At 57.0% G+C, this 26,001-nt stretch overlaps 1 protein-coding gene across 1 annotated transcript; it reads left to right on the top strand.

Moving 5' to 3' along the window:
- The first annotated feature begins 81 nt into the window (after nt 1-81).
- SNX1 (sorting nexin 1) lies at nt 82-25,235 on the top strand. The gene is made up of 15 exons (XM_075897490.2): nt 82-308; nt 10,682-10,784; nt 11,777-11,907; nt 13,485-13,551; nt 14,608-14,651; nt 16,582-16,723; nt 18,024-18,102; nt 18,671-18,746; nt 19,881-19,994; nt 20,154-20,247; nt 20,854-21,059; nt 22,873-23,016; nt 23,652-23,732; nt 24,292-24,363; nt 24,818-25,235. The coding sequence occupies exons 1-15, from the start codon at nt 189-191 to the stop codon at nt 24,866-24,868; spliced, it is 1,524 nt and encodes a 507-aa protein (XP_075753605.2). The 5' UTR covers nt 82-188; the 3' UTR covers nt 24,869-25,235.
- The last annotated feature ends 766 nt before the right edge of the window (nt 25,236-26,001 follow it).

Below are 26,001 nucleotides of genomic sequence, written 5' to 3' on the forward strand. Positions count from 1 at the left end.
GTTCTGTACTCCGCCCCTTTGGCTCCTCCCCCCGCAGGACTTCTTCGGGCCCCTCCGCCCCGCCCCCTGGCCGCCGGGCCAGCAGGCCCCGCCCCCGCTCGCGGCGCCGCTCTCTCCCCATAAAGCTCTCGTTGGCGTTTCCGCCCCGCCGGGTCGTTGCGAGGCGGAAGTGGCCGGAGCGCAGGGACATGGCGTCGGACGGCGCGTGCGGCTCCAGTCCCTCCGTGGAGCGGCTGCCCCCGCCCTTCCCCGCTGCCGAGGGGGACGCGGACAGCGACGCCGAGGGCGAGGACATCTTCACCGGCGCCGTGAGTCCGCGGGGCCGCCCCAGCGGGGTCAGCGCTGCCCCCGGCCCGCCCGGGGCCTGTCCCTTAGCCCTGTCCCTGAGCCCCCGGGCGGGGAGGGGGGGGCCGGGGCCGAGCCCGGGGGCCTGTCCCTGAGCCCCCGGGCGGGGAGGGGGGGGCCGGGGCCGAGCCCGGGGGCCTGTCCCTGAGCCCCCGGGCGGGGAGGGGGGGGCCGGGGCCGAGCCCGGGGGCCTGTCCCTGAGCCCCCGGGCGGGGAGGGGGGGGCCGGGGCCGAGCCCGGGGGCCTGTCCCTGAGCCCCCGGGCGGGGAGGGGGGGGGCCGGGGCCGAGCCCGGGGGCCTGTCCCTGAGCCCCCGGGCGGGGAGGGGGGGGGCCGGGGCCGAGCCCGGGGGCCTGTCCCTGAGCCCCCGGGCGGGGAGGGGGGGGCCGGGGCCGAGCCCGGGGGCCTGTCCCTGAGCCCTTAAGAACAAAATCAGTTTTCTCCTGACGGGTACTCGTACCACTGGTTGAGAAACACGAGGTTGGGAGAAGTCTTTATTCTTTCATTATGTCTTGCACAACAAAAATATCCCTAATTCTTAATACACGTAGTCAGAGAAATTGAAACCTCACTAGGACACTGGGGAAAAGCCTGGAGGAATCCTGCCATAACTGATTAAGAGTTTTTGGCAAAAAACATGTGGCTTGGCCTGTTTAACAATAGATACATTCGTTTTTTGTTTTGGTTACACATTGGTGGCATGTTTCATCACATTTTGTGATATGATGGGAGTTTTGTTGCACTCCTGACAGCTGTGAACTGTTTTCAACACAATGTAATGATGCAAGGCTGTCAAAGGGAATTTCCTAGGGAGGGTAGTGCTTGGAGTAAGCAATGTTTCCCTATTGTAAAGTAGGCTGCTTTTTTTTTTTTTTAAATGACCTGTCAGGGGTTTTATGAGCATTAGCTACACATTCACATCAGTAATTCATTCTAGGTCTATGTGAGAAGTGAGTTAAAATGTCATCTCCTCAAGGAAGACACATGATACGCTTGTAGGTAGCCACCAAACCGAAGTGCAGTGTAAGGAGAGCTGGCGGAGTGGATACTACTTTGGCTTCCTGGGATCACTCTTCATTTTATTTACTGTTTCAATATGTGCCCCACTAGCTTATATCTTCTGGAAATGCTCTAAATGGCTCAATATACAAGGTATTAAAATTACACAAGGATTAAATCTGGCAATCTAAAACTTCATGCCAAATGCTTTCCTTTTGTCTTGTAAAAAGATGGGGAAACCACTAATGCTTACTGGTCTTCTCTTATGATTCACTGCAGGTGCAGTACCTTCTAGTGAACAGCTGGGTTTCAGAAAGCAAAGGAATGCTAGTGTTTCCTTCTTGCTCTTGTGTGCCCTTCTACCTTTGGGCACCTGTGCTCTTTGCAACATAACCTGCCTGGGGCACTGGCTCACAGGACATGGGGCCATGAGCAGTTTTCAGAGGTGGAGGGGTCCACTGAGCATGGCCAGTGTTAAATTTGCTACAGCCCTGGGCAGAAAGCTGAAACCTGAGCAATGTAGCTTTGCTGGACTCCTGTGGCATGCAGCCCCACACGGTTGTCCTGCTTGCCATCCCCTAATGTTGGCCCAGACTTTCACATGCAGAAAACCAATTGTGGCTCAGCTGGACTGTGGAGCCTTTATGGTATTGGGGGCTTGGCTCAGAAAAACTGAGAGCCCCTGGCATGGATGGTCCAAGAGCCCTATATTGCTGGCACTTTTAGTGCCTGTAGAAGTCAAGAGTTTTCTAGCCAGACTTAAGACTATTTCCAGAATAGGATGTAGGTGTAGGATGAAAGGCAGAGGGGTTGCTGAGTGCACTTAGACCTCCTCACCTTTGTGGAAGTATTGCTTAATTTATTTCTCATTTTTTTGTGATGGTTGCATTAAATCTCTCTTGGATGCTGGTGGAAACATGCAGTAGTAGAGGGTACTAGCCTTGTGGTTTCTCTTTTGTCCCTTTTTTAAGCATCCTGTATTTGGCATCTAGGTCCTGTCCAGTATGGAACTAGTTTAATAATATCTCAAAAGCCAAGAACAAAAGTTGAACCAAGGAAAGGGTTTTTTAATTCCCTATTCCAGTGTTCTTTTGCTAACAGGTCAAAATTCAATGAACTAATGATTTGGAGAAATGGAGTCTTAAAAATTCTAGACCCTTTACACCCACTTGAAGTGTGTGAACTACTTATGTATGTGTGCATACATGTAAACACATGACGAGTCCCAGCAAGTTCCCCAACAGGGAAGACCAAAGTTGGTATTTCCAAGGAAAAACCTGGGGCAGTGTTTCTCAACCCATGGTACGAGTACCCTTAGGGGTATTCGAGAGAAGTCTTGGGGATATGTCAACACAACTGACATTTGAAGAGAACTGAATTTTTGTGTTACAGTGCTTTATTATTTTTGTACTACTTACACCCAAACATTTCATCGCCCGATTATGATTAAGTTGTTTAAACAAATGTGTTGCAATGGTAGAGAGAAATGGTGTGCTTGAAAACTGTAGATACTGGGGTCACTTATAATTTTTTTTAAAAGAGGTACTTTCTTTAAAAAAAAAGTTGAGAGAAACTGACCTAGGATGCCTTCCCCCTCAAAGAAGCAAAGGGCACAAGATCGACTTCTTAAAATTGTCACCTTTAAGTTAACTACTCTTTTTTAATAGGAAAATACAAAAGCTGCATCTGTCAGAGCTTAACTTTATCACCTCTTAATCAAATATAAACACAGTGGTAACTAGCAAAACATGTCTCTTACGACAGCCTGGCTCCTAAAAGCCAGATTTGCACAAACAAGTGATAGATTCCTAGGGACCAGATGCGCCACGTGCATGGCTTTTTCTGTAAGAAATTGTTTGGAAAACAATGCTTAGAGTAAAATCAACGGATGAAATCTTAACTTTGGAAGTTTCTTTGCTTTCGCTAACAGCTAGTGGCAAAACATAACTGGTGCTGTGCTTTGAAAATGTAAAGTACCCGGAATTCCTGGGGGTGGCAGCTAAACAGGTCTGCTAGTACACAAGGAGAATTAAATAGACTGGCCTTGAAGGGAGCAGAGTCAGTAGGTTGCAGGCCTAAAAAGGCTTGTTCAGGACACAGTTGAAATAAGACAGTGAGTGGGATGCCTTTTCTTTGTGTATTATGTTAATGCCAGCTGCTACAGAAAGAGGGTCCCTTAAAGTGACATGCCAGCTTTGACTGCAAAGATGCTTCCTAATGTGACCTTAGGCTGCTGGTAGACCAGTGTCAGTGCCTCTGCTGCCCAGAGCTTTCCCAAGCAGCAGTGTGAAATTGACAAAGCTGGTCTCTTACTGAGCTATGTGGGGTGGGGGTGAGGATTAATATGTGGGTCCCAGTACAAATGCTCTGCCTCCATGAGTAGCATATGACGTTCCGAGCAACAGTAGGACTCTAGACTCTTTAGCGATAAAACTGCAGTTCTAGAGGGGATTTGCTATAAGGTGGCTCTGGAGTAGAAGGCAGGGGAGCTGCTTTTTTCTCTTCAACAGCTAGAGGGGGTAGGTACATCAGACTTGATGCCAGTTAACTGGCCACTGATAGGAAGACTTGAGAGGTGTCAGGCCTTTGAGAAGCTCATCCTTCCCCTAGATCTCTTCTCTTCTTTCTTGTGAAGAGCCATAGGGCTGGTCTACACTGAAAGCTGACTGGGCATGCCCCTGAGGCACAGAGCTATGCCAGTGAGATCAGAGTTTTGAACCACACTAGGCTGATGGGTTTGTCAACCCATCTACCACCTCTAGAAGGTGGATTAACTACAGCAGGGGTGGCCAACCTAAACCTGAAAAGGAGCCAGAATTTACCAACGCACCTTGCCAAAGAGCAACAGTTGTATGTCCCCAGCCCTGCTCATATCCCCACCACCACTCTCAGCACATCCCACCCACTGGTCAGTGTCCCTGTCTCCTTTTCCTCTTGCCCACTGGGATCAGTGCTGTCTGTGGGAGACACTGGGGAGGGGGGAGCAGGGGTAAGTCAGGCTCAGCGGAGAGGGTGGGAAGTGGCAGGTTCCTAGGGAGGCAGGGTGGAGGGGACAGCGCCTAGGACAGAGCTAGGGGTTGAACAGTGAGCACCCTCCAGCCCAGTGGAACGTTGGCACCTGTAGCGCCAGCCCTGGATTTGGTACCTATGCAAGGAGCTGCCTATTCACTTCTGAAGAGCCACATGTGGCTCTGGAGCCATAGGTTGGCAACTCCTGAACTACTGCAACAGAAGAGCCCCTCCTATGCTGGTAGAAAGCAGCTATTCCAAAGTGCTGCAGCATTTCAAGTGTCAACATACCATTGGTCTTCGTCTTTGGGCCTTGCCTGCCCTGCTGCATTTCCTGTTGCCAGCACTGGTGGTGGTTAGCAGTGTTGAGAGCCTCCTGGGAAGAGATGAGAATGTATAGCATGTGACAGGAGTAAGTCATGTCACTGAGGCCAACTCTACACTGCCGCTTCCATATAACTTATGTCACTCAGATGTGACACCCCTTGAGCAACAAGTTGCATAAATCTAGGGGTCAGCGTGGACAGCACTATGGGTCAGAGCTCCCACCCAGATAGCTACCCCCCCTCATGGAGGTGGGATTATTATACTGACAAAGTCTCGCCCATCAGCATCGTCCTCCCCGACGCACTACAGCCGCACACAGCGCTTCTCGTGTAGACTAGCCCTTCATACGCTTCTGGAAGGTGCTTGGATGCTGTGGTGACAGGGTGGTATAAGAGCTGATCTGGATTGCGTAGTGTGTTGCCACCATGGCTGCTTCTAGCACTGTAGGCCTCTGCTATGCGGGTTTGTAATCAGCTTGGCTGCTGCCAGCCTTCGATGCTGTTTGTAGTGTTGGTAGCGCAGGCAGGACCTGAGGAATTGTTGGCAACAGCTAACCTATTTTTTGGGATGCGGAACGAGTGTAGACAAAGCCTAGAGGGTTGTGCATGTGTGTCCAGCTCTGCATTAAGGAAACGTTAGAATGGTAACCACCAGCATGAGGGAAAACGAACGGCCTAAATCCTAACTGGTTTCTGGAGCTCATTCTCTGCTTGCTTTTGAAGTTCTAGCTCTTCTCGGCTAGGCATAGGGGCCACAAGGGACTAAAGGAGCGAAACTCTAACCCACCTTGTGCCACGTGGAGCAAAGCTTTGACGATTCGTGCAAGTCTCGTGTTTCTTCACCTGCCTGGAAGGTGGCTGTACCTTAGCTAACGGACACACCGGACTCCGCGCTGCTGATACAGGGCGGGCAAACAGCTGGTAGTGGGCACTCACTGTAGAGATGCTTCCTCAAATGCTGGCCACTGATGCTCCAGCTCCTGCTGCGCAGTTCCCATGGCTCTTACGAAGGGCCGGGTTGTGAAACCTCTGGGCCCCTCTTTCCAGCTGAGTAAACCTGCACTTTAAGCCTGTCGGGTCATAAATGAGTAAACTGCTAGGAGCTAGAAGAGGACCCTTGTTTGCTGCCAAGACATGGCGAGAGGAGGGTCCAGAAGTGGCTTGGCTCTTCAGCAATGAATCGGGGACTTGATAATCTGGATAAACATGTTGAGATTCCTGGCTCGGCCCTGCCTCTCCTTGACCCCTTCCCAACCTCTTCTTACTCCCTAGATAGGTAGAGGCAAGTCCTTGGTTCTTGTTTGACTCCTGCCCCCTTTAGCTGCCTGGATCTGTCTGGTTTTCCCTGCATATTGACCGTGGTGGGTGTCGTGTCCGTGATGAGCAGCAGTGTAGGGACATGAGCCATAGTCCCGTAGTAAGGAGAGAGTTAACAACATACAGCCGCACTCTGGGATTGCCAGGCCAGAGCAGTGGTGCTCAGTTGGGTGTCCTTTATTCACAGCAGCTGTTGCCAGATGCTGGGGGCGGGGGGAGAGCCCAGCCAGCCAGCCTCCCCATCCTCATACATGCTCTCGTGTAAAGAGCTTCCCTCCTGACCTTGCCTGAATAACGCCTTGTACCTCTGTGTCTATGGGCTGGCAGATGCCATGACTTCCCTGGCTAGTGAACATGCTCAGAGAATCCCGTCCAGGCAAAGGGATGGTCCTTTTGGCTCTTAACCTCATGCATCAATATCCTGCAGTAGTTTCACAGGGCTAATATTTCATGGTCTTCTAGCCATTGTAGGTCTCTGTCCTCCCTACAAGCAGCGCATAGGGAGGATCACGGGTCAGGACTCACAAGCCCCTTGCTGATGATGGTAGGGGATGTGCTCTGGAATGTTGTAGGGGAGCCCTGCTAGCTAACCCTGCAGAACAATCGTGTCTGTCTGCAGAGAGAATGGTCGTGGTTTCAAGTAAAGCAGTGAGATTCTGGTGACTTGAGATTCTGCTGCTGTTGGCTGCTTTTCCCAGCAACCTATTAAATCGGGCAAGCCCAAGGGAGCGGAGATTCAGTTGGACTTTGAGCTCTGTTGAAATTGCCCTTTCCGCCTTTATTTGGTAGGTGTCTGGTCTTAAATGTGCCTGTAAGTGAGATAGTAGAAAATGGTTCTTGAGAGAGGATGTGAAACTCTGCAGATGTCACTGATCCATTACATCCTCTTCTGCCTTGGTCAGCGTACCATGTGAGTGTTACTTTGGAGTTGGTAAACGGGCCCAGAATTGAAGAAGTTGGTATGGTGCAGTGACGGTGTCCTGCTATCTCTTAATGAAGTTTGGAATATGGAGGCCTTTGCTTGCTTACTACCATGGCAAAGCACTAGAAAACTCGTGTCAAAGGGGGAAAACTTGAACAGAAAAGAATCAACACACAGCACTGGAATCAGGTGATGTTTCAATTATGCAAGAAAGTATCAAGTCCCTCTTGAGAGAATAGGATCTTTTTATTTTGTCGGTATCTCTTCCTGACGGGAAGGAAGGGTTTGCTCCAGTCACTTGAGTCATGAATAAGTCGCTTGTTTGCTTTTTAACAAAACAGGCACCAGCGGATGCTTTGGCCTGGCAGGCTGGCCACAGCTGACGTTGCTCTGAACCTGCCTCACCTCTCTGGGTAGGGATGCTGGCCGGTCTGGTCAGGTCCCCTTCCCTTCCTGAGTCTTCCTTCAGATGGGCTGGCCTGGATGGAGCAGAGGATCTTATTCTGCTGATGGTGCATTAGTCACAGGATCGTGTGAAAAGCTATGGGCAGGAGGAAGGTGGTGGTAGATGGAAAGGGAGGGGAGGACCGCACAGAATCTTGCATGGATCAGGCTAGGGTCTTTACTGGTGACAATCCGGCTTACTGGTAAGGATATTAAATGGAGCTTAATTGAATAGCTAATGCAATTGATTAGCTGATGCAAATTGCATCAACGACTGTTCAATTAGTCATAAGGGCACCTCTGCCTGTGACATGTAGTATGCACCCTGCTGGCTCCTGCTACGTTCCACACACGGAAGCGCTGAGGACCAGCGATGGACTAAGCAGCCCGCTGCTGGCCCCACGCTCCCTGCTTTTTGAAATGTACATTGTATATGTCAAAAGCAAAACATGCGTGGCGAGCATGGGGCCAGCAGACCGCTTGAGTCCCCTGCTCTTGCTACCTTTCAAAGGTGGAAGTGCCACCAGTTCCCTGCTGCATGCCCCCCACTGTGGAGATGGTGTTGAGGGGAACTGGCTTTTAAGTGGCCCTCTCCAGCACCAGCTCCTCTTCTCCCTTCACCGCTTGCTGCTTCTCTGACAGGCAGAAGGTGGGGGGAGCAACTAGCTGAGTCGACTGTCGGGTAAGCATATGCTTATCTCAGCGTTGCCCAATCTTATTTGGCCACGGAACCCTTTTAAACTTGAAAGAATTTTGCAGAACCCCTAATAAATCTTGTATATGGAGCTGAAACAGTAGACCACAAATATGTAAGGGTAATAAACAAATGCTGAACAAGGTCATGAGACTGACCTTTCACTTAATTGCACATTTAACAAATCACATTTGTACGAAAATAAAGCTCAAGCTAATATGCATTATATTAGTAGTTTGCAGTGCAAAGAGTGGTTTTGCTTTGCTTGGCAGATTCTTTTTATATTTGGTTTAATACTGGAAAGTTGGATTTGCACTCCTGGCATGGCATTTAGTCGATTTCTGTATTTTGTTTTTGTTGCTGCATAACTTGAGAACCCAGTTTTGCACAAGTGTGTGCTGGCGAAGGGTAGCAAACGACTAATTTCACATCTTGATAAAGCTGAGTATTCTTGACATAAGCTGCCCCAAAATGTAATCCTAGAAACTTCTGTGAAACCCTTATTTTCACTTTGTGGAACGCTGGGGTTCTATGGAACACCATTTGGGAAACACTGGCTAATTGGATAGTCAACTAGTCACTTATACTCACTGGTATGCCAAGGTCTGGTGTTAGGTGGAAAATCTGTTTTCAGTGTTTGAGGGGGAGAGTCACTGTTTTCACAAAGTTACTTGAAGGGCCCCCAAAAGGATGCACTTTCCATCTATCACCCCCATTACATTATTTTGTTCACCAGTTTGGCTCCATTAACTTCCACCCCCATATTGCTCATCGACTGGACGTTATCTTAACTGAAGGATGGTTCTGTCGGGCATTAATCCAGCCTGTCACCCTTGTATATCCTTCCACTGACACTGTTGTAGGTGATGGGAACATAATCAAAATCTTCCCACTTGTGAGCTCCCATTTTGCATAGGGCTGCCAGGCCCCAATTACAAGATAGGGATGTAAGCGACTAATTGATAGTAGACCCTTCAGGTGTCACTCTGTACCTGTCTCCCCTTCCAGTCCAGCCACTCGGCCTCCGGAGCCTGTGCCCAGCCTGCGGCCTGTGAGCTCCTGGCACCGTGTGCCCTGAGCACAAGGCAGATCGTCGCACGTGCAGGGCAGTGAAGTGGAGGATCCCCACTCTGCTGTTGGGCTCTTTCCTGCCTTGCATTCGCTCATTTGGGGCAGGGGCTTGGGGGTTACTGGCCCAAGTTGGAAGCATGTGCTGGGACATCTGGCTCTCTTTACCCTGGTGTGCCGCTTCGGGTAGCATGGGAGCGAGCTTCCTAATACCCAGGCTCCTGAGTAGCCCACCTCTCAGGGATCTGTGGGGGTGAGAGATTATCAAATAGCAGTCTAGGGCCTCCTGCTCAGACCCCCACACCAGACCTCGCACTGATCTTCAATCTCACAAGCACACAGCAGAGTGACCTGCTTCCCCCTCCTTCTCTGGAAGGGCTCCCTCCCTGCTACTCCTGTTCTGCTCTTGGCTGAGCAGACCTTGGCTTGGCGACGTGTAGGAGCCCTGCTGTGTTGCTGCAGGGCGCTGGAACACCTGGGCCAGGTGATCGCTTAGTGGTGGTCAGGGCTCTCTTGGCACCGCCCTTCCTGCTTAGCCATCCCTGTGCCACTGCGCATGGAGCGGCAGGCGTTCGGCTGGGACCTACGCCTTTGGACTCTCCAAATTCCAGCAGGGCCTCAGTGGGTCTCAACGGAGTGGTGTTCTCCGGGCCGAGTGGGATAAGCAACACCAGAGCTGAAATGTGGCTGGGACGCTGATCTGCTGAGTGGGCTTCATTACGGCAGGACTGCCCACCGTGCAACAACCCCCCTTTCTCTCCGTTCTGAGCGACGTGCTTGGCTGCGTCCCATGAGCTCCTTCACACGAGGCGCTTAGCAGAGGAGTGCTCGCATCGGGGGCTGGGGAAGTCTGGCTTGCTGGACTTGTCTTCCTATGGGCAGTAAGTGCCTGCTGAGCTCACTAAATCCAGCATCTCCAGCCAGTCAGCCTAGGGGGGCATTGGGCGCTGATGGGAGGGAACCAGCAGAAGTTTCCTGAACTGCAGCTTGGTCACTGCTAGGCTGGAGAGACGGCTGCTGCGGCGGAACAGGAGGCGCTGGGGACGGTAAAATCAGTAGCCCTCCTCTAACAAGAGACACTAAATAGCTTGGTGTTCTCAGCAGATGAGTGGGAACTGGAGTCTGTCAAAACCCGTCTCCCTGATGTGGAGACACCTGAGCAATTAGCGCTCCCCTTCATTTAAATAAAAGGCTCCTGCAGAGCCCAGGGACCCTCTAATGTGGCATGGGGAGTCCTTAGTGTCTTGCTACTGTCCTAACTACATGGTCAGTGCCCGTCCCTCCCTAAGTAGTAAGCTTCGTTTTCCTGCAGTTATCCAAAGTTTGCCCGCTTCAGCACGAGTCAGATCTCTGCAGCGTCCCTGGATTGGAGCTCTGTAGGCTGGTGCCTAGGGCTCTGTTGCTGGGAGTCACGTGACCATGGCCCCCCAGGGGTCACCCACCCTACAATCAGACCCAGTTGCAGGGGCTCGGTTGGTAACTGGAGCAGCCGCTGCCTTGGTGAGTAGAAGCGATTGGTATTGGCAGCCCCTCAAACCCGCTGCCTCTCTGCTTTCAGAGCAAGCCCCAGTCGCCCACGAGGCAGTCTCCTGTCCTGGTGAGCAGCAACTCCAGAGAGAATGGGGTTCCCGTGGAGCAGGACGAGCAGGACCTGTTTGCGGGTAAGCATCCCTGCACGGGTGGGACAACCTCGAGCTCTCGCCGGGGGGCGGAGGCAGCTGCAGCCTCCAAGCCCCCTGCAGCCTTTTTGGCTCCTGTCCATGCTTGTGGGGGAGGGCATCTGTGGGAAGCCTGGTGCCTCCCTGTCCTCTGGACACTGGAGTGTAACCGGCTCTCTGGGAAAGCTGCACCAGGGTGTGTGTGTGTTGGGGGGGGGGGGGGTCCTTAACTGCTGTGGGAGAGCAACCACTCTGGCAGCTGCTTGGAGAAGCCTGAACCCCCAGCTCTGCCAAGTGCAGCACTTGGTGCTGAGACGTGCCCTCCTGGAGTGTGCAGGCAGATCCCGCCGTGTTGGGCACGGTGCTTTCCTCGTCTCGGTGTGGGCAACACAGCCACTTGTGGACTCCCCGAGCAGTTACAAGGGCACTGCAGCAGCTCTGGGGGGGGGAGGAGCTGAAAGTGACACAGGTCCTCAGCCCCTTGCAGCAGCGGGGAGGCGGGAAGGAGCCCATGAAACGCTGCCACTCCTCACTGGCCGGAAAAGGGCTCCAGGCTTGTCAGAGCAGTCTCTGGAGAGCGTCCTGGTAGGGTCCCAGAGCGACCACTCGGTCCAGGTTCGGTCTAGACGCTGTCCCGGCTGCTCTTGCTGTTCCCCTGCAGGTACCGCTGAGCTGCTCCTAGCACAAGGCAGAACTGGTGCCCTGGCTAGTACGAGAGGCAGCAGTTCTCAGTTGTGGGGAGAACAGTGTGTGGGGGAGACAAAGTTGAAGGCCAAAGCTCCCAACAGGCGGCAGCGCTTGGCTTCCCACCATGAGAGGCCTGTAGCTCAGTGGAAGCGTCCGCAGAGAGGGTAACATGTCAGCCAGTGTCATGTCGAGGCTGGGCAGTAGACCGCCGCCTGGCACAAGCGTTCGCCTCGTTCTCTGGGACCGGGTGCCTGCGGGCTAGCACAGCTACCGACTCTCCCTTGCGGGCGACTCTTGTCCCTCTGCAGATGCCACAGTAGAGCTGTCTCTGGACAGTTCACAAAACAATCAGAAGGAGCCAGCCAAAGTGTCCAGCCCTGTCCCTCTGGAAGTAGCAGCGAGCATCTCTTCCAGGCACCAACCAAAGAGCTACGAGGAGGTGAGTGCTGCCCAGTTCCCCCTGCCCTTGATGCTGCCTGGATGGTGGCCTGCATGTGTTCGGGGGTAGAGTGCCCGGGGCCCCCTCCAAGACTAACGTCCAGGGGTGCAGATTCCCTGGAGTGCAGTCGCCTCTCCTTGTGTGGTGGTGGCGCCTGCGGGCCCAGAACAGGACGCTGTGCCAAGGAACTGTGGAGGCCCGTTCAGGGAGAAGGCTCAGCCCGAGCGAGTGACCAGGCTCCTGCTCGGGAGTGCCGCCCACCGTGGACGTGCTGTGCTGCTGGCAGGCAACTGTCTGCCGCCGCAGTAGCAGCTCGGTACAAAGCAGCTTGCAGCGGTGTCGGTGTAAATTGCACCCCCATCTCCACGGGCATCAGGCCCTTACCTGGCTGCGGTGCAGTGCTGCAGCTTGTGTACTCTGGCAGCTGGTACACGGGGGGCTGTAACCCCAGTGCCTGTGACTGATTCAGCTAGAGTAGGACCTGCCTGTGGCCCTCTGAGCCTCGGTCTGCGTGTATCTGCAGAAAACCAAACAGCCTTGTGAGACAGCCGGGCTTGCGGCTTGTATAACGGCCAACTGAGACAGCGTTACAGTAACAGCCCCGGGTGCAAACGCCCAAGGCACACAGCCCAGGTGCTGGTTTCCGCTAGCTCTTTGCCTTCCCGGCCGGAAGGGTGAGCTGCTCTGTCGTAAAACGTTAGCTCGCTGCAAGCCAGCTTTCCCGTGCTGTCCTTGTGCACAGCCTGTAGGCCAGGCCCTCAGATCCAGTCCCTGCAGCGAGGGCCTGGCTCCATAGAAAGGCCAAAGGTGGGGCTGTCCGAGAAGAGATTTGACTGGGCAGAAGGTCCCCTCGGGAGGAAGCTGTTGCTTTGTGCCCAGCACCTCCTGTTTCCCCCACATACACTAGGCCAACCAGGGCCCAGCCAAAGCCTCACCCAAAGTCTCTGGCAGGGTGCCGGTGTGTGCAGAGGCCAGGTCTCCAGTGGGCGAGCTCCTTGGCCCAGGAAGGGGTCTCTGAATACTAAGTGCCTCTGGCGTTCTCTTCACCTAACTGAGCGCCTCGGGGGGGCTGCTCCTAAAGGGGTTCTGGTGGCTCAGGCAGCTGTGGGGAGAGCCACAGGGGCAGACCTGGTGCATGGGCTCTTCCAGCCTCCACCCCAGGTCGTGGGGTAGGGGGCATGCTGGCAGGGCCGCTCCAGGCTGGCGTCCCACGCCCTGTACTGGTTTCTTTGGGCCATATCGTCCCAGCTGTGTGTGACAGGAGCCTCCTGGCTGCCTCACTCCTCTGACCTGCGGGCCGGAGTAGAACGGTGGCCGAGCTGCCTTGGGTTCCCGGATCTCACGGGGTCCATGTGGGTGCAGCAGAGGGGACAAAATGCAGTGACTGGCGCCTGGCTTTGCCTTGCTGGGAGCAGGCTCCTGTCGGCGTGCTGCACCAGAATGCCGCCCGGGCCTGGCAATGCAATGTGCCCAAGGATAAGCCCAGGTCTGGCCGTGTAACATGCTGCCTGGCTTGGGACAGGCTGAAAGCTTGGTCTTGGGTTGAGCTGACATGCTGTGTGCTCCTCCCCAAACAGCTGGAAGAAGAGGAACAGGAGGACAAATTCGATCTGACTGTGGGAGTGAGTGACCCAGAAAAAATTGGTGAGTGTCCCCTGGACAGCGATGGCTGTGGCGTGTAAAGAGGAGCATAGCAGGGTGTAACGCATGAAGGTGTGGATGGGCTGCAAGTCCCCTCCTAGCCGTTCCCAAAGCGTCGGTCTCCTCCGTGGGCTTTCTCGCTGGTGGCTGGTCTGGACACCTGCCAGCTTGTGCTTCCAGTAAATGGACTGCCCTCGACGGCCGGCCTGGCCCAGCGGCAGCACGTTTCCTAGCTGCCTTGTAAGGAGGCTCCTGCCTGGCTTCTGAGATCGGCGCTCTTAGCTAGAGACTGGTCGTCGAGGGACCGTAGGGGCTAGAATGCCAAGTAGTGATGGCGGCGTCTGTAGGACCCACCTTGTACCCACACGTGGCCTGAGAACCAGCATGAAGCCTGACAGCACCGCGCTCTCGCCAGCCCTGGGGCTTCCTGCACTCGCGGCTTGTTCTGCTGGAGTCAGTACTCAGGTAGCCACTGAACTGGCCAGGAGGATGGACATGCTCTGCCCAGATCTCCGGCCGAAGGCACCCTGAGAGCCAGCGGCAGGAGGGGGTGGAAGTGGGGGTCTCCGGCTGCAGGGAACGGCCCACAGCCCCTTCGCTTGCTGGAGGAGACGTGTCTGCTCTGCCTGGCCAGGGTGGCGTCTCTGCAAAGAAACCACGGGAGCGGAGGGCGGTTCCGCCAGCTGCTAAGTAGCTGCCTCCTGCTGCGCACAGCCCCGGCATTGTTCGGCCTCCAGCAGATGTGTGGTGCTGGCAGTGCAACAACGGGCTAACTGTCAGCGCCCAACGCCTGGCTCAGGACGTACCAGGAGGGCCCTGCCTGCTGCTGTCCGCTGGCTGGCAGGAATTCAGCAGCTCCTCTAATGGGAGCTGCCGTGTGCTGGGGGGTACGTCCCCACTCTGTGCTAGCAGCCCCCAGAGCTGGCCAGGAGCTCTGAGAGCAGCACGTTGGGGGCCTGTTGTGCTCCCCAGAGCCAGGCGTGGGGCAGGCCAGCCCTCCAGCCTACAGCTTCTTCCCTACTGGCACCTAACAGCTTTGTTCTCTTGCCCGTTCTGCAGGGGATGGCATGAACGCCTACGTCGCCTACACGGTCTCCACCCAGGTACGTCCAGGAGCCCCCGTCTCCGCTGGGATTTCACTATCCCTTCCTCCCGCAATGGCTGACGCGTAGGGCTGCTCACACTGGACCGTTCCAGCCATCTCCTTCCTAGGTCAGCCTGCTGCTGCCTTGCCTGTTGAGCCAGGATGGACCTAAACCCTCCGCCTGAGCGCTCCAAGGCTGGCTCCTCGTGCACAACGGAGGGTCCGTGCAGCTGCTGTTAATTCCCCTTGAAGCTGAGTGTCTCTAGTGAAGTGTCTGGTGCAGGCAGGATAAGGGGCTCTACTGTTGGCTGGCAGGAAGCCAGTCCCCATCTAACCAGTCTCCCTCAAGAGGCTCTGAAACCAAGCGAGGAATGTGTAAAAACCCTTCTTCCCCCTTCCCTGCCTCTCCATCACAGCTGGCAGGAGTTGGACAAGCTCCTATCCCTGCCAGGGCCAGAGCAAGGAGAGGGGTGAGCGGCCAGGAATGGTGGTGAGGCGTTGGTGGCGTCCCTCAGCCAGCCGTGACCAGTGGCTTGGTGACAGGGCAGCCTTAGAGGCCTCGGTTGCTGCTGCCGGATGCACAAGACTTCGGCTGTGCTCCCTGTGCTTCCCCAGCTCTTGTTGAGGGGCCGAACAGGCTAATGATGCTCCCTGCCAAACACCCCCAGCTCCCTGTCCTTTCTGGGCCTGCTGAGTGTCGCAGCAGTGCCCAAGTTCAGCATCTAGAAGCTTGGGTCTGACTCCCGGACAAGCCCAGGGGCTCGGAGGAGCAGTGAGGAGCGAGCTCGCTCGGGCACTCTAATTCTGTTTCCCTTTTGGGCTTGTGCTGGACCTCAGAGGCCAGCTACCGGGGCTCCAGGCTGGCTAACATCTGTGGTTGCCACCCCAGCTGCATGACTGTCCCCCTGCCAGTTACTGTCCCTGGCCAGGCCTCCAGGCCCGTGCTGTATGACTGCCGTGCCGGTCCTCGGCCGGCTGGCTCTCAGCAGCTCTTTGGCAGAGATCAGCGGCAGGCTCGTTACAGCAGACGGAACGGTCTCTCCCCGCCTCGTCGGTCAGCTGCTTCCTGTCCTGAGGGCGGTGCCTCTTCCAGACCGAGCACGCCCACTCGACTTTAGCGCCACGGCTAATGTCACCTGCTGTAGTGACCCCGTGACACTTGCAGCTTCCTGCTCTGGCAGGGAGTTACTCTGGTGACTCCAGCTGCTTGCTGTTGCTGGGTTATCTACCCACAACCTACTGTTGGGTGGCGCTTGCTCTTTAACTAGCACGAGCCGCTCGCGCCTGGGGAGCAGTGTGGCTTTGAAAGCCTGACGTTCCAGCTGTAGAAGTGGAGATGCTCGTCCCCTGGCTTTGGCATGGCTGACAAGTGTGCTGGTGGTTACATGCCCTGGGCCTGAGGAGACCAACGGATGTGCTTGCTGTATTTGTTGTTCTGACCCCCTCTGCGGCCTGTCTCATGGGCTTAGTTCCCTCTTGCTCAGCTGGGGGGGGTTAATGTGGAAAAGCTGTTGGTGTAGTAAAGACTGTCAGCTTGCCACGTTCATTCTGGCAGGGACCCTCCACCCTCGTGCATGTGAGGAGGGAAGACCGAGCGACTCTGTCCCTCCATGTGCACACCCCGACAGCTTGGTCTTGTGGCTTCCAGTGTCGGGAGGCGTAGAAAAGCCTCTAGGGTTGGTCAGGAGTTCCCTGGCCAGACTGTCACGAACCTTAACCCCTTTACAGAGCTAGCCTGCCCTCGGCGGTCTGGTCTAAGCAGCCGTGTGGTGTCCTGAGGGGACTCTGCCGTAGCCGTGTCTCTTCACTTGTACTTGGGTACGGAGGCTCAAGGTGGCCGAGTTTCTGTGGGCGGGGGAGCGGGAGGGGAGCCGCTAGTGGAGCCTCCCGCGAAGGAGTCTTGCCTGGCTCAGCTGCGCGGTGGGTGCTGACGCTCGGCTCTCCCGCAGACCAGCCTGCCCATGTTCAGGAGCAAGAAGTTCTCGGCGAAAAGGCGCTTCAGTGACTTCCTGGGGCTGTACGAGAAGCTGTCGGAGAAGCACACGCAGAATGGCTTCATTGTCCCGCCGCCCCCGGAGAAGAGCTTAATAGGTGAGGGGCCGGGCAGAAACTGCCGCCAGGCGGTGCTGTGGGGTCTCATCTCCGCTTTCCAGGAGTGTGCGGGGGGAGGGGAATCTCTTCTGTCGGGGGCCTGAAAAATCAGACTGAGTGGTGGCTCTTGAGCCCTGGGGGGGGCCTCACTCAGCCCTAGTCAGGGCTAAATGAAGTCGCCTGGGGGGGCCTGGGGCGGAGTGCAGGGGAGGCTGCAGGTTGAGGTGGGAGGGGAGGGAGGACTCTGAGGGTGGGGCTGGGGATGAGGCGTTTGGGGTGCAGGAGGGGACTCCCGGCTAGAGCCAGGGGGGTTGGCGTGCAAGCTCAGGATGGGTTGTGGTGGGGGTTAGGGTGCAGGAGGGGGCTCAGGCCTGGCTGTGGGCACCTCCCCTTGGAGGGGGGAGCAGGTTGCTGGGCTAAAGGGCAGCCTGGGTCACAGCCGAGGGCAGGGGTGGGAGGTGGCAGCATGTGAAGCTGCCTCCCACCCCTGGTCGGACACGACTGGAAAACCTGCAGGGACTCGAGTGGCTGCAGCCCCTGGCTGGTGGGGACTTACGAAAAGACCTGGACTCTTGGAGACTCAGATTCTTTTGTGGGGCCCCCACCCCTTCCTCAACCAGCCCTGCCTGTAGTGGGATTGGCCTCGGGGCTCTTGTGCTGCAGTCCCCATTGGGGCCCCGGGGCTTCCAGCCCACAGCCAGGAGGCCGGACCCAGCCCAGGAGCCAGAGATCTTCCACCCCGTGCTGGTGCAGAGCCTACTGGCTGGCGTGATCTCACTGCCAGACCGAGACAAACCCTCCAGAGTCTCAGTGGGGAAACGTTTTTGTAAGAGCAGCTGGCTTCAAGTAACGCTCGGCCAGCCAAGGAGCAGTCAGCACCGTCTGGCCAAGTGCGCCACCGTAAACGCCTGATCCCCCGTCTGGCTTCGGAGAAGCTCTTAATGAATAACGTCTGACGAGCATAAAACGTTCATCCAGCCTGGCGAGCCCCTGGGTAAATGGCTGAGCTAGCCCCCTAGCTAGCTATGCTCCAGCCAGAGTTGGTGTCGGTGCACACAATATCGGCACTGGCTTGCTTTTCATGTCAGGATCCAGACTGATTCTCTCCTTGCAGCAGCACTGTCTCCCTTCCCAGCCTAGCTGCTGTTGGGACAGGATCCTCTTGCTGCTTCCTGGTGGAAACCGCTTTCCCCTCTCTGCTGCTACCTTGTACCTGACGCCTTTCTCCCCTGCCACTGCCGCGCTGGGGAAGTGCCCGGTGCTGGGGAAATGAAGTCGTGTCTCCTGTCTGCCATTTCAGGAATGACCAAAGTGAAAGTTGGGAAAGAAGATTCCTCCTCTGCAGAGTTCTTGGAGAAGAGACGGGCTGCTCTAGAAAGGTAGGGGCTGCCCTCGGGACAACCTGCCTCTCAGCGCAGCTACCCGCAAGCAGACATACCGGGGGGAGGCCTTAAAGGAAGGTCACTGACCTCCACTGCAGGTGGGGCGCAGGCTTGCCAAGCTCAGTGGCTGGGCTGGCGTGATTCCAGCAAAATGCAACCACATGGCTTCAGCAAACCGGGTTCCCCTCTTACCGGAGACCCTGTCTAGGCAGGCAGGTTCTGGGCACCAGTTCCGTGGAGGTTCTGTACCAGCTGATCGGGGTCTGTAAATAACCTGCTCGGGGTCAACGCCATTCGTTGGCTTGGTGCAGGAATCAGCCAGAGTTCTGTAGCCAGGCCCACGTGAGTCCAGACTGGAGGGTAACTTGTATTTGTGAGCTGAGGCCTAGATCTGCGGTTGGGACCGGCTTGTTGGATCCGCACCAGCTGTCTTGGTAGCTCAGCTGCGTTGTCCCGGTTGTGTTGTAATGTGCGGGATGGGTACTGTGCAGCCGTCACTTCTGGTAATACCAGAGCTAAGGGAGCAAGGTCTGGACAGATCGTTACTAAGACGCTTTTACTCTAGGTACCTGCAGAGGATCGTCAGCCATCCAGCCATGCTGCAGGACCCTGATGTGCGGGAATTCCTGGAGAAGGAAGAGGTTGGTGCAGGGTGCATGTCCTTCAGGAAGGAGCCCGACTCATTCGGTCGCTTTCACTCTGGGGCGTAACATTCAACGTCTTTCATGCGTGTCAAAGCTGGCAGCACTTCGGCCTTCCCCTGCTCTGCCCTGCTCAGGAGCTCTCAACACCAGAACGGCAGGAGTCTGAGCGCCTTTAACGTCCCCAAGACAGTGTGTGGCGGGGGAGGGGGCTGAGGGTTTCAGCTGGGGGTGAAAGATTTGGGGCAGAGTGGGGCAGGGAACAAGAGGTTTGGGGCGCAGACTGCAGTGGAGAGGACCCCCCAGGGGGCACGGGGAGGGGCGCACCTCCCCAGCCTGTGACCCTTACTAGCCTGCTGCACTGCTCGCAGGGGTCTTGGCTCGGAGACCAGTGTCTGGCTGCCGCTCGCTGACCTTGTGCAAGCTGTGCGGAGCCGTCCACCGGCTGGTCTGAGGCCTGTGCAGACCGTGAGGCAGGTGGTGCGGAGTCGCTGCGAGGGATGTTCTCATGAGATGCTAGAGCAGGCCTTGGCCTGAGGCCCAGCTCTCTGGGTGCCGGAGCTTCAGCTGGCTGCCCAGTGCCGGCCAGAGTCCAACAGTCTGGGGAGAACGGGCGGCAAGAGCCTCTTCTGGAAAATGGTGGCTCAGGTATGCAAATGAGGCTTGGCGATAATCCACTTAGCCTCATTTGCATATTACTGGCCCTAGAAGCCTAGAGTGTAGACATAGCCCAGGAGTCCGTTTCAGATGAGCAATCCAGTCCTGGCAGGGCTTCCTGCAGACGCTGGGGCGTTAGCCTCTGAGCTGAGCCTGCCCGGTGACAGATCCCCGGCCGCCATCCCCCTGAGGCCCCAAGTACCCACTCTAGTGTAAACGGCTCAACGCTCTGGAGAGCTTTACTGCCAGACCACTAGGAGCCAAGGCAGATTTGTGCCTCAATTATTGGCAGCACTCACCCGTTAGCCACTCAGCTGGAATTCGTCTTCCGGCCGAGACTCTGTTCCCAACTGGCCGTCCCAATGGCCAGCGTGGAGCCAGCCAGACGCCTTCGCAGGCTCTCGATGCCCATGGCGCTGCTGCACCACAACCTTCAGCTGCCCGAGCAGACGGCCAAAGAGGCTTTTCTCTCGACAGCTGCCCCGCGCGGTTGGTACCCAGACGCTCAGTGGGGCAGGCATACTGAAGATGTTCAACAAAGCCACCGATGCCGTCAGCAAAATGACCATCAAGATGAACGAATCAGACGTGGTGAGTATTCAGTGGCCTTGCGCTGCCTCTTTCCCTGGACTGGGACGCTACCCTCTGGGCTGGGCGCTCAGAGGGGAGCTGGCTTGGCCAAGTACCAAGCAGGTCGTTCTGCCCCGAGAACGTGCGCGCTCGCCTCAGTTGTGGCTCTGTCCCTTGCAGTGGTTTGAGGAGAAACTTCAGGAGGTGGAGTGTGAGGAGCAGCGCCTCCGGAAGCTCCATGCGGCGGTAGAAATGCTCGTCAGCCACAGGAAAGGTACAGGGAGAACATGCAGCTTGGGCTAGCGGCGCTGCCGAGACACCTGCGTAACACGGAGCAGCGCTCCAGTCTGTTCCCGTGAGCCAGCTCTGTGCTGCCCTCCTGGGGCTGCCCTGGCTCATCCTGTCTGCAGCAGGGAGGAAAGCTGAGCTGGAAAGGGTGGCCCTGGCTGGAATCTCCTGGCCGGGAGGCGTAACGTGCCGCAGGGAAGGGGCAGAGTCAGTGGTGTCTGGACAGTCACTGAGTGAACTCCAGTTCTAAGCTGCCCCTCGGCCGCGTTCATTGGGAACTCGATAGGGAGACACCTGTTGTGGGGAGCAGCAGTGTCACGGCCCCTAGTTTCCGCGTGTGCCTGGCCCCTGGCTTCTGCCCTTCTCTTGCTGCCAGCTGCAGCCGCTCGGCCTTCTCTCCAAGCTCGGGGCCGTTGGGAGCTGGTTCTCTTCCACTCCCCACGTGGGTGATTGGTTGTTACTGACACGAAGCCCCCTTTAGCCGCCCCGCCCCGTGCTGCGCTAACCCTCGCTGGGTGGTCGCTGTCGGCGGCTGCATCGCTTTGACCACCCAGCAGTCGGCTCTGTTCACGCCCTCTCCGTCCCCCCTCAGAGTTAGTACTGAACACCGCCCAGTTCTCCAAGAGCCTGGCCATGCTCGGGAGTTCGGAGGACAACACGGCCCTGTCGCGGGCCCTCTCCCAGCTGGCCGAGGTGGAGGAGAAGATAGAACAGCTGCACCAGGAACAGGCCAACAACGACTTCTTCCTCCTGGCCGAGCTCCTGAGCGACTACGTCCGCCTGCTCGCGGTCGTGAGGGTAAGCAGCCCTGGGGCGGCCGGCAGCCCTCTGCAGGAGAGCGGGGCCGGCCGCAGCGGGGCCCTGGAGTGGGACAAGCCAGGAAGCAGCCACCTTGGCTCTTCTGGGGGAGGCGCAGGCCCCAGCGCAGTGTGCAGACGGCCTGTGAGATGAAGCTGCACGCTGGGCACTGCAGAGGCACTTCTGAGCCTTAGTCCGGCTGCATTTCTTACCAGGGCCCATAGTCGCTCCTGTTGCTTCATAGTGTGGGTGAGGAACCTGCTCTACCCGAGTGACTAGACTAGGGATGCGAGTGACTCGTCGACAGTTGGACAAGCACAAGCCTATCAGTCGACTAGTCCCTCAACTAGTTGCTTCTGGCTTGGGGGGAGAGCAGGAGCCAGCTTAAAAGCCAGTTCCCCCCCCGCACTGTCTCTGCAGGGGAGTAGCAGGGACTGGGCACAAGCCAGGAATAAGCTCTCCCCCAGTCCCACTGCTGCGGTTCTGCCCTTCAAATGTATTAAGAACGGGCAGGCTCTTAATGCCTTTAAAAGGCTGATGAGTAGCAGGGGGAACCTGGGGTGAGCCAGGAACCAGCTGTCCTGGCTATGCCGGGTCCCCCACACAGCACTGCTGCTCTTGTCCAGTCTCTGCAAACTGGAAAGTGGCTCCTCGCCATCACAGCTTGCTGGCGCCATGCGCTGCATGGGAGTCCAGGGAGGGAGGCTGGCTTGGGGATTAGGGGGTTGGCAGACCCAGATCCCCCCAGTCTGAGGCCTTGCTCAGTATGTCTGCTGCGGTTCTGCCGGCCAGACAGGGCTCAGGGCGTGCTTGGGGAGGGAACTGTGGGGCTAGATAAACTCAGCCAAGCACTCAAACCTTCTGGCCTGTATGTCCTCATGACCTTGTCTGGGCTCGCCCTGCTGTTCGTCAGGAAGCTGCGTGGACTCTGCAGGGGGGGGGGGGCCCGCAGGAGGTCAGGGCTGGTCTGTTGGTGTTGGAAATGCTTTTGGCAAAGGTGGTTTCCCTTTTAAAAACCAAGCCCCTAACACCGAGCTCCTGGGTTGGAAGGGCTGGCTGAGTCCTTGCCTGGCTCCTCAGGAGCTGCAGGGGCAAGAGGGGCGGCATAGCCTGCCCGTGTCACTGGTGCCCACGCTGCATGGGATCAGCACCTGCCTGGCGAGTGGGGGTCACTTGCTCCAGCTGCCAGTGGAAGAGGAGCCCGTGCCTGGTCCCTGGCAGCCCAGGAGCAAGGGTCACTCCGAGGTCTCCAGTAGAGCCCGGCTTGGCCTCGCTGGAGCACGTCCCTGCGTGGCACTGGGTACTGCACGGGGGGCTCCTGGTGGCAGGCAACCTCCTGTTCCTTGGTTCTCCAGCCTCCCCTTCTGCTCTCCCGACCCGCGGGCAGATGTGGCGACTGCAGCAGATCCAGGCTCACTCGGCCGTCCTCGGGGTGCGGTGACCCTGAGCTCCCAGAGGGGTAGAGCAATGGGCTGTGAAGAGCTGCTGCAGAGCCACGCCCTGTCCTGGCACTCGTGTACCCTGGTCTCCCCACCATAGCTGGTGGGGCTAGAGCCTTTCCTGGTCCCATGGGGGTGAGATCGGGGTCTCCTGAAGCACGAGGAGTCTCTGGCTCCTACAGGCGCAGTGCTCCGAAGGGCAGGCTGCACCCGCAAGACTGCAGCGAGCAGCTGTGGCCTTAGTTCAGAGACTCCCCCGCGGGCAGGTCTCCTTTCTCCACACACGAGCTGCTGCCTTAAAACATCCCCATAGCGGCCACCAGGAGCCTCTTGCAAAGCTGTGGCCGGGCTGACTCCTGTCTGCCCCCTGGCAGGGCGCCTTTGACCAGCGCATGAAGACCTGGCAGCGTTGGCAGGATGCCCAGACCATGCTGCAGAAGAAACGGGAGACTGAGGCCAGGCTGCTGTGGGCCAACAAACCTGAGAAGCTGCAGCAGGCCAAAGAGGAGATCTCGGAGGTGAGGAGCACGGGGAGGCACGCTGCCCTCCAGCCAGGGCACCTGCAAAGGGGGCCCTGGGGCAATGTCTTGCCTGGGCCGTAGCCTTGGCCACTGGTGGTGAAACCAGCACCTCAAAGGTCCCTCCAGCAGGCCCAGGACTGAGGCTCAGGGGCCTGTCTCTGGGCCAGGCAGCGGCTCTGTCCACCCAATGGGGAGCTGTCCTGAGCCCGGCAGGCGGGCAGCCTGCTCAGTGGAAGGGCTGGGGTCTGGCCAGTGACGTCTGCTCTGGCCCTGGTGAGAAGTATGGTTTAAGCAGAGGCCTGGTGCTGTAGGGGGCACTCTGCCCTCGGTGGGACCTGCCCAGTGCACTGTCCGCAGGGGGCCCCTCTGGAGCAAGCGACCTCGCTCCCTCTGGCTTGGGGTGGGGCTCTGCCAGTGGTGGCAGCTGGTAGCAGAGATACCGAGGGACCTGGTCTCCTGGGGAGCTCTGCTGCAGTAGCCCTGCGAGAGCCTGCGGGCTCTCCCAGAGGGGACCTCCAAGTTGGCAGGGTGGGGGCTGGCACTTGGCGGCTCGGTGCAGTGGCCGTACCGGAGGAGGCAGGGAGTCGGCCAGGCCCTGGGCATGGCATTCACCTACCTCCCGCTCTTCGCAGTGGGAGTCCCGCACGACGCAGTATGAGCGGGATTTCGAGCGGGTTTCTGCCGTGGTCCGCAAGGAGGTGATCCGGTTTGAGGTACGGGGCCCCGCGTGCAGTACCAGACCTGACCGCCCGCTCCCGTCTTCGTTCCCCTCCGCCTCTGGGTGCTGCCGGCTGCCCCGCCGCTGCTCCGGGATGAGTGGTGCAGGGCGTGGGAGGGACTCCTCCAAACCTTGCCAGCTCCCGTGTCCTCGATTCCACCTGAGTGGGCAGGGGCCAACTGGTTCCCAGCAGAGCCCCTGCCTGTACTGCTCCGGTGGCTGCTCAGATGCAGGTTCAGGCTGGCCCCACGGCATGCTCTGGCTATGGAATGGGGCACCAGGCTAGCAGGGTCCCACAGCTTATTGCAGGCACCTTGTGGAGTGCCTTCAGGCCGTTGACGGCTCTGCTGGGGATTCCTCCCAGCCACTGCCGATCCCTGTCTCGCCCATGGCTGCCGGTTGGTACAAGGGCAGCTTCTCCGCTTGTGGCGTAGACCACGAGGGGGCCAACAGGAGCTGGAAATGAAACGGTGCTTCCTGGGTGCTGCCGGCAGCAGGGGAGCAGCCACTCGCTGAGCACGGGAGGTTGAGCTAACTGCCTGTCTCTCTTGCAGAAGGAGAAATCCAGGGACTTCCGGAACAATGTGACGAAATACCTTGAGACGCTCTTAAACTCACAACAGCAGGTGAGTCCCTGGCCAGCAGCTCATCCGCCCTTCTGCTGACTGACTGGCTCCTGGCATCAGTTGTCAGTCAGCCATACGTAGGAGGCTGTATCTTGGGTCACCAGCCACTAAGCCTCCCAGACAGCCTGCTGCCCTGGTAAACCAGAGACCTGACCAGCTCTCCAGTGGCTGGAGCCGGTCGAGCTGTCTGTTTTGTGATAGGAAAAATGGGTGAGTTAAACATGGAAACTTGTAGCCCACATTGGAGTAGCTAAGCAAGGCAATTTTGTATCCAGCCAGGCTACCAACACCCCCCAAGGTCTGCCTGGTCCGTCACTGCTTCCATTGTACCACCAGGTACAAATTCCCCCTTGTAGAGGGAACAGGTGTCTTCCTTAAAGCACGAGATCCCAGTTGGGAATTTGGCTGGCAGCTTGCTGACGGCTTGTCCTTTGTCTCCTTGTGGTCTCTGCAGCTGGTGAAGTACTGGGAGGCGTTCCTACCTGAAGCGAAGGCCATCTCCTAACCAAACCAAGCGAACCAGGACACACCCGACATACTCTGCCTTTTTATACACTGTACCTCTTCGCCTTTCACAGACGGACCTGAACTGGATGCCTCCCGCAGAGCTGTTAGAGAACCCGCAGCTGAGAAGTGAACCCTGACAGTAATTCTTCTAACTATTTTTGATTTAGCTTCATATCTATTTTCTTAATGGAGAGACTAGTTTCCTGCTTTCAGCCAAGACCTGCCATTGGGTGCATTTGGGAGGGGTTCATAACGTGTATATAAATAAAATGTATATTTTTCAGGCTGGGCTCTAGGACCTGGGAATGGTTTTCTGTTACTCCTGCAGTGCCATGAAAATTATGTAATAAAATATTTAAAAATCAGGGCAAATGAGCTAACTTTTTTCTCCTGAGTAGCTGCTGCAGGGTGGTGGCAGCGGATGGGTGGGGGTCTTATCAACCAAGCTGAAATCTGAGGGAATGGCTTCTGTTGAGTATATTGCGGGAGGCTAGAAATCCATTTCCAGTGTTTGGATTAACTGAGAAGATCAGAGTGGAAACTGGCTGCACTGTCTTTTCGACACCTCACTGCTTGGGCTAGCAACTAGCAGTCGGCGCTAGTGTCAATTGCTCCTGCTTCAGCCGGTCTCCTGCCAGAGCTCGGCCTGAACTCAGGAGTCTCTGCTCCCTTGTGGCTGCATGACACCAGGCCCTGTGCTAGTGGGAGTCTTACAGCATCAGGCCACAACCAAACCACAGGCTGTGAACGCTGTGGTCAGGAAAACGAACTTCCTCAAACCGGACTTTGCCTGGAGCCTGCAGGGAGCTGGTTAGCGAGGGCTTCCAGTCTCGTACTGCCCCTTGTGCCTGTTGCTTACCTAGCCGGGTAGTGCAGCAGGCACTGCACAAACGCCAGCTGCCCCTGGCAGGCTCTGGAAAGGCCTTGGCGCTCAGGCAGCTTACCAGTTGTCCCCAGTGCTGTAGGGAGTGGGACTAAGGGGCCAGTCAGCTTCTCTGGTGCAGCTTAGTTCTGCTTGGAGCTGTCATGTGCTTTCAGAATCTCTGCCCCAGCCTGTGCAGGCTCCTAGCCGCTGCCAGTGGCCGGCTTGACCTGGAAGTGTTAACGGAGACCAAGCCCTGCCAGTCGCCC

This window comes from Pelodiscus sinensis, chromosome 14 (genome assembly GCF_052426305.1).
Source record: "Pelodiscus sinensis isolate ZL-2025 chromosome 14, ASM5242630v1, whole genome shotgun sequence".
Taxonomy (NCBI): Eukaryota; Metazoa; Chordata; order Testudines; family Trionychidae; genus Pelodiscus; species Pelodiscus sinensis.

Bases quoted from the DNA above. Each gene is read 5' to 3' on its own strand.
- SNX1 (XM_075897490.2), top strand. From the start codon at position 189: ATGGCGTCGGACGGCGCGTGCGGCTCCAGTCCCTCCGTGGAGCGGCTG. The intron at 14,652-16,581 runs GTACGTCCAGGA...GCTCTCCCGCAG, and splicing joins CCTACACGGTCTCCACCCAG to ACCAGCCTGCCCATGTTCAG. The intron at 23,733-24,291 runs GTACGGGGCCCC...TCTCTCTTGCAG, and splicing joins AGGAGGTGATCCGGTTTGAG to AAGGAGAAATCCAGGGACTT.